Source organism: Myotis daubentonii, chromosome 7, assembly GCF_963259705.1.
Source record: "Myotis daubentonii chromosome 7, mMyoDau2.1, whole genome shotgun sequence".
NCBI classification, from domain to species: domain Eukaryota; kingdom Metazoa; phylum Chordata; class Mammalia; order Chiroptera; family Vespertilionidae; genus Myotis; species Myotis daubentonii.
Window position 1 is genome coordinate 47,777,807 of NC_081846.1, and position 19,942 is coordinate 47,797,748.

The 19,942-nt window shown below is 43.2% G+C and overlaps 1 protein-coding gene across 1 annotated transcript in view; it reads right to left on the reverse strand.

Annotated features, from left to right (window-relative positions):
• Positions 1-17,524: 17,524 nt before the first annotated feature.
• LOC132237972 (myosin-IIIb-like) overlaps positions 17,525-19,942 on the reverse strand; it is a 31,147-nt gene continuing 28,729 nt past the window's right edge. Inside the window, exon 6 of the mRNA XM_059702496.1 lies at positions 17,525-17,674. Within this exon, the coding sequence (XP_059558479.1) occupies positions 17,525-17,674 (150 nt within the window). The remainder of the gene's footprint in view (positions 17,675-19,942) is intronic.

Here is a 19,942-nt window from a genome sequence, read left to right on the forward strand (position 1 = left end):
CCTAGGTCTCATATTGCCACATATGGCCTAGTAAATTGGGGTCATTTCAAGCTTGGGGAAGTCTTATTTATGAATAAGATAATTGTCACAAAAATTTATTAGACAAATCTTAAGATAAATATACACACGCCCATCCCACTTAATGGATTTAAAGAAGGCTTTGCAAGGAGGTGCTACATGAGCTGGGTTTTTAAGGGTGGTCACCCTGTAGCTGGTGGCAGGGTCCAAGCCGAATGTGGAAGATGGAGTGAGAACATGAGGGGAATGAGCATTCCAGGCTGAGGACCCAGTATGTGAAAAAAATAACCGCGAAGAAGCACATTTTCCTTAGGAAACAATTTTATATGAATGGATAGCAGGCTGCATTGGGGCAGTGTCCAGATGTCACCGGCTGTCATCCAAAAAGACTCTAGTATTTCTCAACCCAAACCCTATCACCAGCTATGCTTACTTACAGGAACTGAAAAGGATTCCGAACCACAAGACCAAGGTACTGAGCACAAAAACAAGATGGCAAGGGGCACTGTGTGCAAAAACACCGTGAGCAGAAGAGTTGAGTGCAGTAAGAGAATAACTTTGCATGCCTACAAGAATTTAATCATTCCATGCCACAGCCTGTAAATACGGAAATACCCAGTCAAGAAGGTGCCATTTAGAGCATGAGCTCACCCTTCTCCATTCCTGGACCAAAGAATAGAGTTTCTGCTTTGCTTTACCAAACTTAGTTTTGTTCAATTAGCACAAATGGTACTGGGCAGAAGGGCCTTGGTTTGGGTCCCTGACATGGAAGGATCAGTAACAAAGAGAAAGCAAGTAGGAACCAGAATACAAAGGGCCTTATAGGCTACAGCAAGAGATCTGAACTTGATCCTATGGGCAGTCATGGGTCATTCAGGGATTTGAGGCAAGAGGAAGATCTTAGGTTTATTGGGATGATATACAGCAAGAACTCAGGGTGCCAGAATTCTCAGATCCCTACATTTTCCTCCAGTAACCAGGAGAGTAACACATTCTGCTAATTATCAGCAAGGTTTCAACCCCAAACCCCTGGCTGGTCATTGGGTGAGATGGGCCAGACTTCAGAGCTGAGAGAACCGCATTCGCCTTGGCTCCAGGCAATCCTCAGTCCTACACCAAAAGCAATCTGAGTAGCTCTTTGTTTTCTTCTTGGGGACCCATTTTTGAACCTTTGTCTTCTTAGTCGTAAGTATTACATGGTAAATTAAGTTGATGGCAAGGGAAATGCATACATAACACACAACCCCATCTAAAAGAAAAGGGAGAAAGAGGAGATACCCAATATTCCCTCCTGAAATGGTCCACCTCCACACACATGTCCCCATCACTACTGCGGTCTTATTGAATCCATTACCTGGGCCCGTTCCTTGTGAGGTGAGTGAAATAAAGGGGAGAAATTTGGGATCCCTTTATACTGTTGCATGCTCCACTGGTGACAAGTTGAAATTGCATTTCATTAAGAAGGTGATACAGAGAATGGGTTGAAGTGGTGGACTCTGAAGGTAGGGAGACCAGTTGGGCAGCTGAGGGACTGCATTAAGGCAGTGGTAGAAGGCTTGGAAAGGAGCCAAGGAGAACAGCCCATCTTGATGTTATCAAGCCTTAAGGAGCATCAGAATCATCCACAAGACTTGTTAAAGCAAGGATGACTGGGCCCCACCCTCAAAGTTTCTGATGCAGTAGGTCTGCGGTAGGGCCTGAGAATTTGCATTCCTAACATGCTCCCAAGTGATGCTGGTGCTACTGGTTTAGAAACCAAGCTTTGAGAACCATTAGGCTAGTCCATTCCATATACCACGTCAGAAATGAAGTGTTCTCTTTTGTCCTCATTTAGAAAAAGTGGTAAGTCACTTTGTTAGGGGCATTAAGATAAAATATAGAAAAATAACAGTACCTCACCGGTCAGCTGGCATGAACAAGGTCCCTAGACACAAAGAACTATTTTCACGTTGTTATACACAGTAACCCAGATGGACACAGGCCACTCAAACCTTCTAGTCTCCACCCCAAATTCTGAGACTACATTCAAAGCAACTTGGGAACAAAAGCCATTTTAAGATCATTTTCCAAATCCATTGTAAGCAGTATTAGCGTCAGTGCTAGGCATAAAGCAAGAACTCACAAAATTTGGTTTCTGAGTAGTTGAAATTCTCATTAAGACTCAGCAATTTTCCCAACTTCTTAGTAAGACCAGACAAGTAGCTCTGACATATCACTTCTCACAAGATAACACAACTTAAGGAATTTCTGGGTTCGCTGCATGTTAAAATGCTTAATTCCAGGGACTCTTAGCATTGGGCCATGCTGTATTCCACCCACTGGGCCTGACTTGACACAAGTAGAGGCAGCAGATGGAGGAGGTTAAAAGTATCAAATTCTGGGATCAATTTTGCTAGGCCACCTCCCTTCATAATTTAGACCCTTCTGTTGGAGATTTAAAAATATATTCCAGACAGATGACATGTTACTAGAATCATTTCATGGTTCAGCGTCCTCTCAGTGTGATTTATATCTGTAGGCATCAGAAACCCCTATTCAAGAGATTTATGAGCTACCTACACAATTCTATTTTGTTGAACGAAAATGTGTGCATTGAGAAACAAAATGATAATACTCATTATCATTCTAATTAGAGGCTTTCGAGCTAAAGCATGTTCACCACTTTTCCATTCCCTGTGCCTCATCCATCCAGTTTTTCTACCCCAATAACAAACACTAAAATATGTAATACATGAAGGAAAAAAGGAGGAAGTCCTTCTCACCTCTGAATCCTTTGAGCCTTTTTTCATGAGTTTATATCCATCCAAATATTTATAGTAAGAAGGACCATACTGTACATAATAGTCTGCAACTTGATTTTTCCCATTAAACACTGAGTTTTGAAATAGTTGTTCTCAAAGTGTGGACCCCAGACCAGCAATGTCATTATCACCTGAGACATGTTTAGAAACTCTTCCTGCCCTGTCCCCCAGCAGACTTCTAGGGGTGGGGCCAGCAATCTGTTTTAACAAGTCCTGTGGGTGATTTTAATGCACACTAAAGCTTAATAAGCTGTTTTCAAAGACTTTCCAAGTCATGACATATAGGTCTACACATTCTTTTAAATGAATACATATTATTTCATAGAAAGTATATATCACAGTTGTTTAGCCATTCCCCTACTGACAGTTTTTCCTAAGACAAAAACTGCAGTGAACATTCTGGTACCTTCACCTCGATGAACTTATCTGGTATGCCTACAGATGAATTTCTAAGAGTGGAACTGCTGTGCCGAAGAGTTGTTTTGTATTTTTTCCCAGATTTTGATAGATACTGACAAATTGCTCCCCCAAAGTTTACCACTATTCTCCTTGAGACTGGTAATGCTTTCCCTCCACATTCTTACCAGCACTTGTTATTAACAATCTGTCCCAGTTTTACCGATCTAATGAGTGAAAAAAATGGCACAGTAAAATCACATGGTACTTGGAGGTGGGAGGGGGGGAAGTATAGATTTTAAACAGATAAAGTGAAAACCATGTACAGTCAAAATTACCTTTGAATAACTCTTAGAAACAAACTGTTTTTGAAACCTACATACCCACTCAAAATATGGACACCTCAGTCAGCTATTTTCCTAGGCCATCTAGAGCTCCAGAGGGAATGTCTGTGGGCACTGTCCTATGGAAAGCACACATCTTTAAACACCAGACTCACACTTGGGAGAGCTTGTTTGGAGGTTCTAGCAGGGGAGCGCAGCTACTGGTATACCCTTGACCGAAGACCGTCCTCTCCTGGGGGGGAGGGGGGGGGGAAGGTCGTCCTCTTCGACCGAGCGCGCAGCTTCGGGAGGGACGCACATGGATCGGTGAGGGAGGAGGGGGACACCCGCCTAGCCAGCCAGATCAGCCGAATCAACCCTGGCGATCAATGGGGTGACAGATGTCGCAGCCAGATCGTCCTCACATCCACACTTGGGTGTGGTAGGAATCTCTCACACTAAGAACAAGCTGTGAGATGTGTGACCACCTGAGTAAACATCAAATCCCAGCTTGCATCTCACCTTCACCTGGGCAGAACTGCCCCACCTCAGTTCCTCATTTGAGCTGGATTCAGGTCATGTAGGTGCCCCTATGAAGCAGCTCAACAGTGTCCCATTATTTTATTTCGTATTTTCTTGATTTTTAGTCATAGTGATTTGAACAGTCTGAGCACCTTCTCATATTTTCAATGACCATTTATATCTCTTCGATGCAATGCCAATGTCTATCAGGTGTCCCTTTTTATCAATTGGACGGTCTTTTTCTTACTTAATGGAAAGGGTTTCTTTATATGGCACAAGTATTAATTTTTATCTGCTACATATGTTGCAAATATTTTCCTTCCACTTGAGTATTGCTCAATTGGTACTCCTTTATATCCTCATATTATTTAACAGGTTCCTATGTCTTTCCAACTAGATGACTGAAAGACTAAAGAGCAGCAAATGTGCCTTACATTTTTACATTTATCTCCTCATCCTCTGCAGCGACCAAGTTAGTGGTAGAGTTACAAATAGGCAAGGATGTTCAATAAATTGGATGAATTACTATAAAGAAAAGTTTTAAGCACATAACTCAATATTTAATTTAATAATTTGACCAGTTTCCATTAGGATTCCTTTTTTCAATCACTTTGCCCACTGTCCACTGTTTTTGCACTATTACCATCAAAAGAAATCTTTTAAGAGCAACACAGGGCTACTTAGAGCTTTTATTAACCTTCCTTTAATTACCATGGATGATAATATCATGAGCTAAGAGATATGACCCCACTATAGATCCCTAGTTATTATGACACATAGAACTGGGACCTCCTTCCCTCATTTGTGGCAGTCCTTCCACTCCCCCACTTGACAAAAAAAAAAAAGGATGATGAACACACTTCTATGCACAAAGCTCTTGTTGTTGCTGGTTTGTTTTGTTTTAAGTATTAAGAAATAGATGATCCACAAAAAGGTTTACTTAAGAGAATTCTAAAACCAGTCATAATTTCTGGCAGATAGCCTACAAAAATACATAATTATAACCAACTACAAACCAACTTGATCAGTTATTCAGAAATTCATTTGTTTAACTCAGAGAATAAACCAGAAAATAATATGGATTAAAGCTCATTTAAAAATTAAAATTAGATGCTTTATCAACTTTAGATGTGTTTTCTTTCATTGTCAAGGTAAGCATTTAATCCATTACTTTAGAAAATCCAAAAATTTAACCCTGTATTAGGCCAAGTCACCAGAGAGCTATACATGGGAGTTGCATTGTTTTATTAATTTTGACTGAATTTTTAATAGTCACATATGGTTGATTGATATATCTATATAACTATATTGAAAAACTATTGTTGGATTTACTATAAAGATGATAGTGAAGACATTATTTACTATGTTACCCATCCTGAGCATGCTGCTTGTTTTTAATCTTCTGAATACACCAAATCGTGTCACTGATTGTATTTCACTTTTTGCCTTGGCAGCTAGGAAGCTCAGAAGCAAATGGAATAAGAAAGTTTGATGTGCATTTTGTTTATCAACCTCCCCTTGGCTTAATCTTTTTCCTATCTTTGTTTTCTGGTTCATGCAAAATTCCTTCCCTCGCGTGCTTCCTTCTTGTTGCACAGTATATGTTTGTAAATGGCCGTAAATACTTTTTAAAATGAGCCCAGTGATAAAGAGATAGATACCTAATTAGAGAGAAGAGAGAAATCAAGGCCTAAGAGTGGAAGCTAAAAGTAAACCCTCAGTAGGATCACAGATTTTCTTCAAGCAACAAAGTCTGGCATTGCCTGGCCTGTAATCCAACTAAGTGACTAAAGTCCTTTAACTCCCTATCTCTGTCTATTTTGCAGGTCTCAGTTTTGACATCTCTCTGGTGTGACAGCCCCTTCACTTTGCGTCCTGGCCCCTGCCTGGCCTGACCTGGACTGCCCTCTGCTGTGAACCACCCATACCTTGGTGTGGGCCCCTGGCCCTGGCTGTGTTCCTAATAACTCTAAGCTGCTGATCTTGGCCCAGCCATGCTATAATTATTCCTAAATTCATGTAGGTTTTTATCACATTTACCTTCCAAGTTACACAGAAAAGTGCTTTCTTTGAGACTCTTTTGGAATACATGAACCTTTTCAGAGTTTTGGGGTCTCCAGGTGTGTGATTTATAGACAAAGGATTCAGACTGCTCTGAAATGAAGGCCAAGACTTACAAACCTAGAGGCGCTGCATATTCTTTAAGTGTCTGTTTCCAACTGGAGAAAGACTTCGGGAGCGAAGGACAAGAGAGCCCTCCACCAGGAGGCTAGAAAAGTTAAAGAGATGGAGTGCGTTATGAAAGCAAGCCCCAACAGCTTTCTCTTTATAATCACAACATTGTAAATAGGAATCTTTAAAATCTTAAGAAGCCTTCTTAAAACCTTGCCCTCATCAATTATCTTCTCTCACATGTCTGCATTTTCCACTCTCCACTTGCCCTTCTGCTTAACCTGATTTTCCCACATAACAGCCCCTTCCACTTTCTGTCCCCTTTTACTGCCATGCTGTACTCGCTGCCCTCAAATCCACTTACAGCCAAAACCGGTTTGGCTCAGTGGATAGAGCATCGGCCTGCAGACTGAAAGGTCCCAGGTTCGATTCCGGTCAAGGGCATGTACCTGGGTTGCGGGCATATCCCCAGTAGGAGATGTGCAGGAGGCAGCTGATCGATGTTTCTCTCTCATCGATGTTTCTAACTCTCTATCTCTCTCCCTTCCTCTCTGTAAAAAATCAATAAAATATATATTTAAAAAAAAAATCCACTTAAGCTTAACGTTTGCCACTGCCTTTTGCTCCTCACCTCGCTACTACTCTCTTCCAAAATCAGGCAATCACCAAAGGTCTCTGAAATGTCAAATCCAACAAACATTCTTATCCCAGTTTTCATGGTATGCACCCTTTAAGTACATGAGACATTAGTAATAACAGAGGCTGCTATTTATTGAGTACTTACTGTGTGCCAGGGCACTTTGCCATAGCACAGTGGTTCTCAACCTGTGGGTCACGATCCCTTTGGGGGTCGAACGACCCTTTCACAGGGGTCGCCTAAGACCATCGGAAAACACATATATAATTACATGTTGTTTTTGTGATTAATCACTATGCTTTAATTATGTTCAATTTGTAACAATGAAATTGGGGGTCACCACAACATGAGGAACTGTATTAAAGGGTCGCGGCACTGCCATAGCATCTCTTTCTCTCACAGCGCATGATAACATTGATATTACCTCAGCTAAGAGAGTGCACATAACTCATCCAAAATCACACAAACAATCCATGGCAGTTATAGGATTCAAGTCCAGGAATGTCTGCTTGGTGGATTAGAGACAGATGCAAATTCTCTGCCATGCCTCCCTTCGAGAGGTGGAATCTATTTTCCTCCCCTTGAATCTGGGCTGACCCTGTGATTTGCTCTGAGCAGTAAAACGTAGCCGAAGTGACATATGTAAAGTCCATGGCTGGGCCTTAGGAGGTCCGCAGCTCTGCTCTCCTGTGCGAGAAACTGAGAAACCCCGCGGCCTTGTAGGAAATCCAACTAACAGGGAGGGGAGGATGGAAGTGAAGACTTCTTGGACCTCCCAGCCCAGTCACCTGCTAGCTGAATGCCGCAGCGACTTCCTGCCCCCGCAGATTCTCACTGTGTGGAGCAGAAGGACCATCGCCCAAGCCCTGCCTGAAGTCCTGACTCTGAGAGTCATGATAAACCGGGAGTTATTGTTTAAGCCACTCGGCATATACAGTCACTGTGTTAGGGCTGTTTGTTACATGGCAATAAATAACCAAGAAGTCTGGTTCTAAAAGCCTATGCCATTTGGCCTGATTTTCACTGCCCCCTCCCTACTCTCCAGCAAACCAATTTCTCCTGTATTTTCAGACTTATTTAATGATACACCCATCCTCAGTTACCTCAAAATCCCTTCTTATTTAAAGCCACTTATCACTTCGTGAAGTTCTATTTAGTTGAAACTGGGTGGCTTCTGCCATGTAACCACTTAACGAGGCACCCTTTAACTTCAGTGCTTTCCAGGACTCTGAAATTGAACCCACAAGTGCGGCCTCCTTGCCCCTTGCCTGGGAGCTCTCTGCAATCCACCTGCAGATCAAACCAGACAGGGCCACCCAACTTTTGTAGTGCAGGAAGGCACCAATGTCAATATTTATCCTTGGTAACAGGAAAGCATAACTTGTTTCTTGTTTTTACATTAAAAATACATGGATATAGGAATGCTAATATTTTCACTCTGCACCTGAGTTTTTGTTTTGTTTCCTCCACCTTGGAGACCACTGGGACAGTCAGTATCTCTTCTTTATTCCTCTTCTCCCCCCAAGTGCATATTGATGTGAATGTTAATATGTGATGAGGCCAAAAAGGTTGTTTGGGGCAAAAAAAAAAAAAGTGTGGAAGAAGGTACAGGGTGTGGTGTGGGTTTGTTTCCTCCTTGGATGGATTTTAAAATGAGAATAAAAATACAAGGACCAGAGATTTGATGCTGCTCCATCAAGAGAGGAGAGCAAGAAGCTGACCCAAATGGTGAGGCTCTGGGCACAAGTAGAGTTGCTCAGGGTCCCAAGTAACAGAGTGACTCAGAGCTCAGGAGAGGGGCTACTCTTCTCATTGGAACTTACTGGTTGGGCATCCTGAGACTGGATGCTTTGGGAATAACAGAACCAGCAGCCACACAAGCAGGAGTGTTCTGATGGTGGGTGAGTAGGCAATAAGTGGGCAGAGGCCATATAATGATGGTAGCTCACAATGGGTGGGGGGGGGTCACAAATGGAGCACACCCTTGAGGATTTCTAAGAATTCCTAGACAATATTTTTGGGGTGTTGTAGGCAAAATAATGGACCCCGAAGATGTCCATTTCTTAATCCCCAGAATCTGTGAATATATTAGGTTACATGATATGGGAGAATTAAAGTTGTAGATGAAATTGTGGTTGTTAATCAGATTATCTGTGTGGGCTCAGTATAACCACAGTGTCTTGAAATGGGGAAGGGAGAGGAAGAAGAGTTGGAGTGATGCAATGTGAGGAAGACTTAACCAGCCACTGCTGGCTTTGAAGATGGAGGAGAGGGCACAAGCCAAGGAATATAAACAACCTCTGGAAACTGGGGGGGAAAACACAAGAAAACGGAGTTCCCCAAGAGCCTCCAGAATGGAACTCAGCCCTGATGACTCCTGGGTTTTGCCCAGGGAGACCCATTTCAGACCTCCTACTTCCCAAACTATGAAATAATATGCCTGCATTCCTTCAAGTCACTAAGTTTGTGATAATCACTTGTTAAAGAAGCAACAGGAAATTAAGACAGGGAATGTGCAGCAATGGCACCAAAGAAAGACATTAGTCTGACATGGCTAATTTTAGTAAACCCATGCCAATTCCTATTGATCACAGCTTTTTTTCCCCTAAGAATTCATATACTATTTAAGGGGGAAGAAGAAGGAATCATAGTAATTAGCCATAATGAAAGTGAAGCTCACCAGATGGTAATTTGCAGATTCTGCTTTCTCCCCCTTTTTTTGAAGGATTGAAGCACCTTCCCCCTCTTCCATTCCTCTAACACTGTTCCTGTTCTCCAGGACTCTTCCAAGATCACTGACAGTGGGTCAGTAGTGTCGCCTATATATTCTCTCAGTACCTGGGGTATCACTCCTCCCAGCCAAGAAACCTGAACTCACCTGGAACAACTACGTAAGCGCTCTCCTTACCATCCCCTCGCTGGCTTGGGTTTCTGTCTCCCTTTACCAAAGTTTTTAGCACTTCCAAGTCGGACTGGGAAAAATATCATTCTCCTTAGTGGGAAAATGGGAGCAAAATGGAACCCAATCTCGCATCAGTGCCCTGTGTCTAGAACTCCTACTATGTTACCTTTACCTGGGGACAAGAATTCTTCAGAACCAAGGGAAGGTGGTACCTGCCAAGGGGGCTGAAGTGACCCGCAAGAGAGTCAGCCAAGCCCCATCACACAACTCATCCACCAGCTGCAAAGCCACCACAAGGGTGAAGGTGATCAGAAAGGAGAAGCACTGCAGCCTCCATTCTCTTCAGAGGATGACAGCATCGCCATTCACTGCAGACACAGTGGGAGTCGGGAATAAGGCCAGCTTTGCTTCCCAAAGGGCCGTTCTTGTCATCACATTCAGGGTGTGTATGGGGGCAGGGGGAGTATTCCCATCTCTTAGGAATCTGTCTGTTAACAAAGAAATTGTAACATTGGATATTTATGACAGAGTCTTTCAGATCGGTGCAGTGGAAGCAGCGAAGATTTATTGAGACATCAGTCTTCCTTCTCTCCCAATTCCCCACACAATCATCTATCAATCAATTAGATAAAGTTTCAAGTGATTGATCTCATAGCTCTTTTGCATGGACGTTTTTACTTCTTGAGGTACAGGGAAAAGAAAACCCTTTATATCAGAAATATACGCTTGAGATTTGTTCTTTGGTAACACCCGGCAAAAGCCAAATGCTTACTATGTACTGTTCTGAGCACTTTACATTAATTGCTCACAACAACTCCATGAGGCTGATAATATTCATATCTCCAGTTTACAGAGGAGGAAACTGAGGTCCAAAGACATTAAGCGACGTGGTCAAGTTCATACAGCTCGAAGGTGTGAGTGGTGCTCACGTTTGAGCCCATGCAGGCTGACTGTAGAACACTGTGGTTAACAAACTGCAAAAATGGTCCAACTGTACACCTCTTCCTGCCTCTATGCGTGGAACCTGTCACCAATGTGAGACTAGCCCTGGCTAGCCTGCTGGAGGATGTGAAACCACATGGAGCAGAGCCAAGCCATCCTCATCAAGGCCATCCTAGACCAGCTGGTCCCTAGCCACATCCCTAGCTGACCACACATACACGAGTAAGCCCAGCCAAGAGCCACAGACTCATGAGACATAATAAGTGATCACTGTTTTAAGCAACTATATTTGGGGGTGGTTTACTACATACCAGTAGAGAACTAATACAAACACCACTGCACTATATTTCCTTTCTGATGACTGGCTTCATCCGATTCTCCAGGAATGGACAGTTCCAGCTATGAAGAGCCTTCCTCCAACCACTTTATCTCTCTTCATCCTTGTGTTGCCCCTGCCCTACCACCATGCCAAGCCATGAAGGCAGTTTATAACTGTTCCTCACCTTTATTCCCTAGTTTTCTCTGGCAGCAAGAGGAAACTAGGGTGCCTCCAACCCTTTGGTACTATTTTGAGCTGTGTTTCCTTGCTTACCCTCTTTGCCCACCTTTCCATCATTTAGGAGCCAAGTTGGAATTAGCCAAAATGAGTGGTGCCAAAATATTGAAATCAGGGTAATGAAGGGAAAGCACCGATAGTGCAGTAAGTCAACACGGCTCCTCCGGCCTTTCCCTTCTCTCAGGGTGGGTTTCTTACTCAGCACTGATGGCCAGGACTAGAAGTCCTGAAGGCACGCTCCTGCTTTGCCACCTGATCCCCAAGTTAAAGCTTAAAAAGCTAAACTCTCCCTGCCTGCCAGGACTCAGGGGGGCAGCAAGCTGTACCTCCACAGGAACTAACTGCCCCAGCTGCTCAACTCAAATTAAAAGAGTTTGGAAACACGTTCCACAGAGTGAAAACCTTCTGGGGCATTTCTGCCAACTGCCTCCAGATACTGTGTTCCCAAGGAAATGGAAAGGATACCCCAGGGGGAGGGGGCACCCCCTGAGACATCCTGAGGAATAGGGACCACAATCCATTAAATTCCACTAGAAATTTCCCAAAGAAAAGGGAGAAGGATGCTGGATTGTTTTTCTTTTAGAGCACTGCAAAACTTTTTTTTTTCTTTTTGCTGTTAGGCACTCAGTATATGCTGAATGATGCTAATTCTTCTAGCTCGTCTTGCTTTATGAGTGAAGCTGGGATTGAGAGGGTTTGTTACTCAAAAGGCCAATAGCTAAGTGACCTAGGTTGGTGAAGAGAAACCAGAATTCTCCGGGGCAAATCCAGCCTTCCTGTGCCATTAAACACCACCCCCCTCACTTATTGCACTTTAACAACAATAGTTTAGTTTTAATTTCTTTTCCGTGTATTTCACAGCCCTAGGGGAAAATGTCCTGTGACAATTCTGTAATAGTAAGACAATTACTGGTGACTCAGGGCTCCCTGCTGCCTCTGCATCCTCCCTCAGCTGAGTGAGGAGCAGGCTTCCCATGTAGGAACAATTTCGTTTGTGAATTAGAAAAGTCAGAATGAAAGGAATCTTTACCGTAGAAAATGATAGACATTCAGAAGAAATTAGATGAAAATTCAACCCAAGGATTCTGTTTCAGAACAAGAGTTCATTATAGGCACTGAGTCCCTGAAGAAACCTTTCATATAGACTCCCAATGTTTCAAGTGATGATTCCTCCTTTCTGAGCCCTGCCACCCACTTCTTTTATAGTCCTCCTCCTTATATCCCTTTTTTGCCATCCAACTTCTTCCCAGTATACCTTTGCTATTGGATGGGGGAGTGCTATTGGATGGGGGAAGAGACAGTAAAGCTATGTTCTCCTTGAGAGAAAAACCCGTCTTCTTCATCTTGTAATTCAAGCACTCCACCTAAGCCTGATTCAGAGTGATGACCTGGGTTAGAGGGCACAGGCATGCCCACCTTCCCAGTAGGTTGTGTTTCAAAGCACTTTGGTAAATGGGTAGTTTAGAGCTTGGAAAGCATTTTCCCCCATAAGCATAAAGTTCTAGAGCTAGGCTAAGTCCTCAGATTCAACCACAAGACTCTGAGGGGCTACAAGAGTCTAAATAAGGTACCCGACGTGAGAACTTTAGGTGTTTGCTATAGAGCAGTGATGGCAAACCTTTTGAGCTCGGCATGTCAGCATTTTGAAAAACCCTAACTTAACTCTGGTGCCATGTCACATATAGAAATTTTTTGATATTTGCAACCATAGTAAAACAAAGACTTATATTTTTGATAGTTATTGTATATATTTAAATGCCATTTAACAAAGAAAAATCAACCAAAAAAATGAGTTTGCATGTCACCTCTGACACGCGTGTCATAGGTTCACCATCACTGCTGTAGAGCCTCCTCCTAAATCATCCCTTAATATAGTTTCCATGAGAAAAAGCATTCCAACTCTGGAGCCAGAGGCAGATTTCCATTTACCAGAGAACCAAAGTGAGCTTTTCCCACTGAGAAAGTAAAAGGAAGGTGAAGGGGGAAGAGGTGCTGGCTTTGCCAGAAATGGCCCTGACCTGGCAGGTGCAGGTTTTGCAAGGAGGGTAGGGTGGGACAAAGACCTCTGGGTACCAACAATGGTAACATGGAATTCCTCTCTGCTTTTATAGAACACATGCTCTATAATTTTTCAGTTCAAACACTTGTCTTAAGTGTTCTAAATGAAGAACTGAAGGCGGTTTCTTAAGGGGAGTCTGGAAAGGGAGGGATTTCTGGTTTAAGGGTCATAAATCAATGAGCAAAGGAGGGCCTGTGTGCACCTATGATAATACTCTTGATTTCTATTCTTCAGTTCCTTAACTGACACAATTGCTGATGTTAATACAATTCTAACTCTCAGATTGACAGTGTCTATTTAAAATTGGAGGCAGGGAGAAGGATGCTGGACTGTCAGCTTCTTAAAGGCTTACATTGCTATTCATTTCTATACAGTCCAGTCCCCTTCTTGCTCAATTCACAATTCATCAATAAATAAATAAATATAACTTAAGGAAAGGCTTTAGTTTTTCAATCTAGTTGCAAAACATGTGGGCCTGGGAATCAAACTTCTCAGACTTGCATCATTTTCCCCTATAGGTGCGTGACCAGGAGCTTCCTCCTCGGGCTTCCAGTTTCCTCCTCTAGAAAAAAGGATGGTGATAAAACCGACCTCACAAGGTACTGTGAGCACTGAATGCATTTATATTTTTAAACACATAGCGCTGTGCCTGCCATACCTGTACATTTCTCCTAACTCTTGATAAATCTAAGCTAGTATTATTTTTACATCATCATTTGGCTGATTATCTCACACTTTGTACCCAAATTAGTTTCTCAGAGAAGCTGGTAAACATTAAAGCTGGTTGGGATAGTAAGTTGAACTGTGTAGCCTCCAAGAAATATGCCCACTCAGAGCCTGAGGACGTGTCCTTATTTTGAATAAGGGTTTTTGCAGATGTAATTATGACAAGGATCTCAAGATGAGTTCATCCTGGATTAGGATGGGCCCTAAATCCAATGACAAGTGTCCTTATTGGACAAGACAAAACAGAAGACACAGAGAGACATGGAAGAAAGCCACATGAAAATGTAGCAGGGATTGGAGTTATGCTGCGACAAACCAAGGAACACCAGAAGCCACCAGAAGCCTCCAGAACCTGGAAGGGGCAAGGAGGAATTCCCCCCTAGAGCATTCAGAGGGAGCATGGCTCTGGCAGCTTCTTGATTGGGATTCTGACCTGTAAAATGGGAGAGAATACATTTCTATGGTTTGAAGCCACCAAGTTTGTGGTATGTTGCTGTGGCGAAAATAGTTGGATACAGTTTGGAACAACCTAAATTTGGTGAGGAAAAAAGTCCAATTGTGAGTTGGTATTTATTATGAGGTCTCTTTTTCTCGAATCATGTACTGCAGGGAAACTTCTCGTTAGGAAGGGAAAATCATGGACCATTCTGTCCCACCCACTTCCAGCCAAAGACATTTCTGCTGGGGATCTTGAAAGCATTCTGCATCTTCACACAGGAATGAAGTGGAAATACTCAACATGCAGCAAGACCCTAGGCAGAGCTGGCCACTATCTGGCCAAGAATGAACGGGCAGGAGACACAGCTCTCAGTCCTTGTTGAATTAACATACCCACACTGGTCCCCACTGCCTTCTGGGTCCCCTCCTGTAGTGATCGAGAAGGTCATTAGACAAAGACTCCAACTTAAGAAAAGATACCTGGTTGCCAAGGAACCAACATAACTGTACATTTCTCCAAACTCTATGGGTTCTTGCAATTACATCTATGAAACAGATCTCCTTTTTAAGAGAAAAATATATCCAGGTCATCTGCAAGATCCTTCTAAGACTGGAATTTTAAAGGAGTCCTCAGGAGAGGATGTTGTCAAAGCCATGGAGACCCAGAGAAACTGTTTCATTCTTTTCCTGTCTTATAACTCCCGGAGAAAAATACCAGCAGCCAGAGCAGCAACTGCCAGGAATGAGGTGACTCTTTCGGAGCAAAGGCATTAGCCAAGATGACACATGCTGACAGGTTCAGTAAATAGCAGACGCTCTGCCAATCAGAAGATAATGTCTGCGTGTGTGCAACGTAGGAAAGACTGCGAGTCCCACAGGATTTCAAAGTCAGGTCACAATCACTCCATGTGTCATCTTCTAATGTGAAGGTCAAAGGAAAGGAGAAGGTGGGTGGAGGCAGAGGGGGGAAGAGCAAGGAGACCCGTGTGCCTACGAATCAACCACATCCAGGCAGGCCTCGCTTCCTATTTCCTGACTGTGCCCGGGGAACCTGCGTAATCACCTGCTTCGTAGACTCTGAGGCTCCCACCTCACATGCAGCCAGCACTTCGTTAACTCCCTAGTCCTTCGTAACTCCTGAAAGTCACTTCCTACCTGACTCGGGAAGGTTTTCTTTCCTTCCCTCACTTGGCAATTCATTGCAGTACGGAAAGGGTTTATAGAGAAGAGGTGGGTGAGGGAGGCCAGAGGAGAAGCCACACGGAGTACCCGGGACCCAGAGTCCTCGGAAGCGGACTTCACTGTTCAATGGGAAGGAATTACAGAACCCTGAAAACACTCAGATCCAAATAGGAAGAAAAGATTCTGAAGCCAAACGGATTCCAAGGATTTTTGTGATTGTCCTTTGCTTTTCTCCTTCAGGAAAGAAACAACAGAGGGAATGAGAGGCAGAGACAGAGGTTCTCATGAAACACACAGGTAAATAACCTGAGTGCCTATTTTAAAGATGTGTTTATCTCTCCACTCTCCATCAAAGGGCTTGTCTGAGGAAAGGATACATTTTTAGCATTCAAAATTAAGATAGTACACACACACACACACACACACATATCTACGCTGCCTCACATTTATCACCATCTGAAATATAGTTGGTCTGTACACAAATACATACTAAAAAAGAAAAGAAAAAATATACCCAAGTAGATGACCTCTTACAAAAAGTCCATATATATATTTGTATATAATCAGAAGCCACACCTTAATTGTGATAGTTGGGAAACTATGTAGCCACATTAAACAAATGATGACGAGTCAACCACTTGACAAATATCAAAGCACACACACAAGTCATCCCAGACACGGCTTCTATTTTCTGACTTATTGTGTATACAATGCTGTGGTGTGGTCGTGCATTTCACATCCTTTTAAACCTTCAGCAGACTTTTTCCCCCAGGAGGCTATTAATTTTGAAAGCCATTAATTTTGTCTGCCCTTCTAATCCCCAGGACCTGTTGTTGTTGTACTTCGGGAAAAGCAAAAAGACCAACCCTGTCTTGAGTGGGGAACCATCTTTGGAATAATGGTGGGTGGTTGTTCACATCTGGATTAGGTAGAAAACAGCATCACAATGATGAACGCCCCAGAGCCTCATCTGCATATAAATAGACCTAATCAGAAATGCAAATTGCAATCGGGAGAAATTTTTCAAGGCCGTGATAGCTACGGGATTGTGCAGACAGGGAAGGTAACACTTGTATTAGCCGAGTGGTTGAAGGCTCCCAGCTGGCCCAGAGCTTTCCCCAGAAAGAGAAATGTGAATGGTACAGAGCCCTCAGCCTGCAGCCTGTCTGGGAATGAGCTCCCTTTTGGCTTCTGCAGCTGGCTGAGCGTGGCTGGATTCTGGTGGAAGACAAACCACCCACCTCTTGTACAAACCCTCAGTGAATATACACAACAGGAAACACACCAGCATTTAACACCAAACTGACCTCTTTCAGCACCATTTCCCATTGAGGCAGCAATTAAGGGATGGAAAGACAGTCATATGACTGATGTAACATTTTTAAAAATATTGTTTAGTGTTTGTCTGAGTAAATACAAAAATAGGATACACATTTTTATTCATCCCCAAATTTTCCTGAGTACTCGAGAAAGATTCACATTAAAAATGAACAAACATATATAATTATATAATTAAAAACAAAACACAATACTTAGATTACTTAACCTAATATTGCATTTGTAGCCTTCTCATGCAAAGCACCAAAAATGAACGTCTCAAAAACTGGAGTACGTACTGAAAACACGCAATTGTTACAACAAAGTCCCATTATTCCTTGAGATATGTTATCTTTCAGGGACTTTCTCTAACCTTGTTTTCCCTCCCCCCGCCCCCCCCCCCACACAAAGAAATACTGTACATTTTACAGTCAGGCTTTCACAGATTTGGAAAGAAATTGTTTATGATCTATTATCCCCACTAACAGCCGCTTTCACAAAGAACTTATGAGCCAAGAGCGCCATCGTGTGTCCTACCTTGGAATTTTAAAGAGCGTTTTCACAGGATGCATGTCAAAGAGGGGAGGGTCTCCATCCCCCAGTTCAATAGCTGTAATCCCCAAGGACCAGACGTCACAGCGAGCGTCATAGGAAGAGTCATACTGCTGTTCACAAGCGATAACCTATCAGACAAAAGCAGGACACAACACATCAACCCCACTGCCACCTCAGATGTCCTAAAAAGCCCTTGGCCGACCTTAGCCCCTTCTCAGTTCCCTTGGCTATGCTGACATTGAAGTCCAGTAATAGCAACATGTGTGCGTTCTAGGTCTTATGTGTGTGTGACTGATTTATCATCTGATGTGGTCATCAACTTTTTTTAAAAAAATTTTATTGTTTAAAATTTGTCTCCTTTTCCCTTCATTGACCTCTCCCAGGTCACTCCCACCCCAGCACATACCCTCAAACCCCTAGTTTCTGTGTCCACTGGTTATGCTTATTTGCATGCATACAAGTCCTTTGGTTGATCTCTTAAGCCCCTCCCCTCCCCTGCCTTCCCTCCCTTCCCTTTGAGGTTTGACGGTCTGGTTGATGCTTCTCTGTCTCTGGATCTGTTTTTGTTCATCAGTTTGTGTTGTTCACTATATTTCACAAATGAGATCATGTGATATTTATCTTTCTCCAACTGGCTTATTTCGGTTAGCATAATGCCCTCCAGGTCCATCCATGCTATTGTAAATGGTAAGAGTTCTTTCTTTTTTACAGCAGCGTAGTATTCCATTGTGTAGATGTGCCCAAGTTTTTTATCCACTCATCTGCTGATGGGCACCTAGGCTGTTTCCAGATCTTAGCTATGGTGAATTGTGCTGCTATGAACATAGGGGTGCATATATCCTTTCTGATTGGTGTTTCTGGTTTCTTGAGATATATTCCAGAAGTGGGATTGGTCATTAACTTTTTTAAATGTGTCAGTTCGGTTCCATAAGCATGCATTGAAACACTCTAGGTACCAAGAACAGTGCAAGAGGAAGCACAAGGGTGAATACCTCACTGCATCTGCCCTGCTGACATCCTTTAAGGAAAGGCTTTGTCTGCATCCTTCACCTCATTCCAGCTGCTGAATCAACAGCAAACAACATTCACTCTCAAAGGTGCTTGCCTCCTGCACAAAATCCCCAGAAGTGGCCAGTGGAGCAGAAAAATGTTGGAAGGTAGATGTAGTTAACATACAATAGGAACCGCGCCCTCCCGTCCCCTTTTCTAAGAAGTTCTGTTTCCTCTTCAACCCCCCACATCTGGTTTGCATTTCAGCAGCAGCTGCCACTTCAGTTAAGGCCTGACTGGGTACAAGAACAGCAGAACCAGAAAATGCTTGTCACTGCTTTGTTCCCCAATGGAACCTTGCAGGGAAATCTCTTTCTATCATTTTTTTTGTCACACAGAAAAAGCCCCTCCACTCAGACTCTGGTGGCTACCACATTGAGGTTGTGAGAAGGCAGAGTGAGCCAGAGGATATGGAGGGACAGGTGCCCTATTTGACCTGAAATCTGCCTCCATGACAAGGATGGCCCAGGGCTATGGGCAGGTAGGAATCTTTGAGTTCCTGATGGTGAACTGGTCCAAATAGCTTATGAGATAGACAAGCACCGGGGAGAGGGGCAGCGAGATGGGCCTACCTGCCCTCTTAGGTCATCAGAAGGTCTTTGGCTGGGACTGAGCAAAGTGAGCCAACTGGGGAGCAGAGTGACAGATCTGGCGTACATGTTAGCAGGAGCGCTCTCGCTGCTGTGCAGAGGATACATGAAAATGGGACATGAGGAGAGGCAAAACCAGTTTAAAGCTACTGCAGGAATCCAAACTAGAGGTAGTGAGAAATAATCAGATTTTGATTATGTAATTTTAAAGGTAGAGCCCATCAGATTTGCTGACTTATATAAGAAAGATGAGTTGAGGAAGAGGCAGGAGTGTTTGACCTGGGCAATTTCAGAATGGAATTGGTATTTAATGAGATGAGGGAGACAGGAAAAGCAGGCTTGGGTTGAAAAGCAGGCTTTCAGTCAGAGAAAGATAAATACCACATGATCTCACTCATTTGTGGATTATAGAGAACAACATAGACTGATGAAAAGGGACAGACCCAAAGACTGAGAAACAGCGATCAGGCTATCAATCCCCAGAAGGAAAGTAGGGGAGGGCGGGGGTAAGGGGAAGAGATCAACAGAAGGACTTGTATACATGTATATAAGCCAAACCAATGGACATGGACAATGGGGGGATGGGAGCATGAGTTTGTGTGTGTGGGGGGGAGGTTGGGGGTTAATGGGGGGGATGAGGACACATTTGTAATACCTTAACTAATAATAATAAAAAAAAAAAGAAAAGAAAAAAGAAAAAAAAAAAAGAAAAGCAGGCTTTCCATTGGGGACATACTAAGTTTGAGATGCCTATGA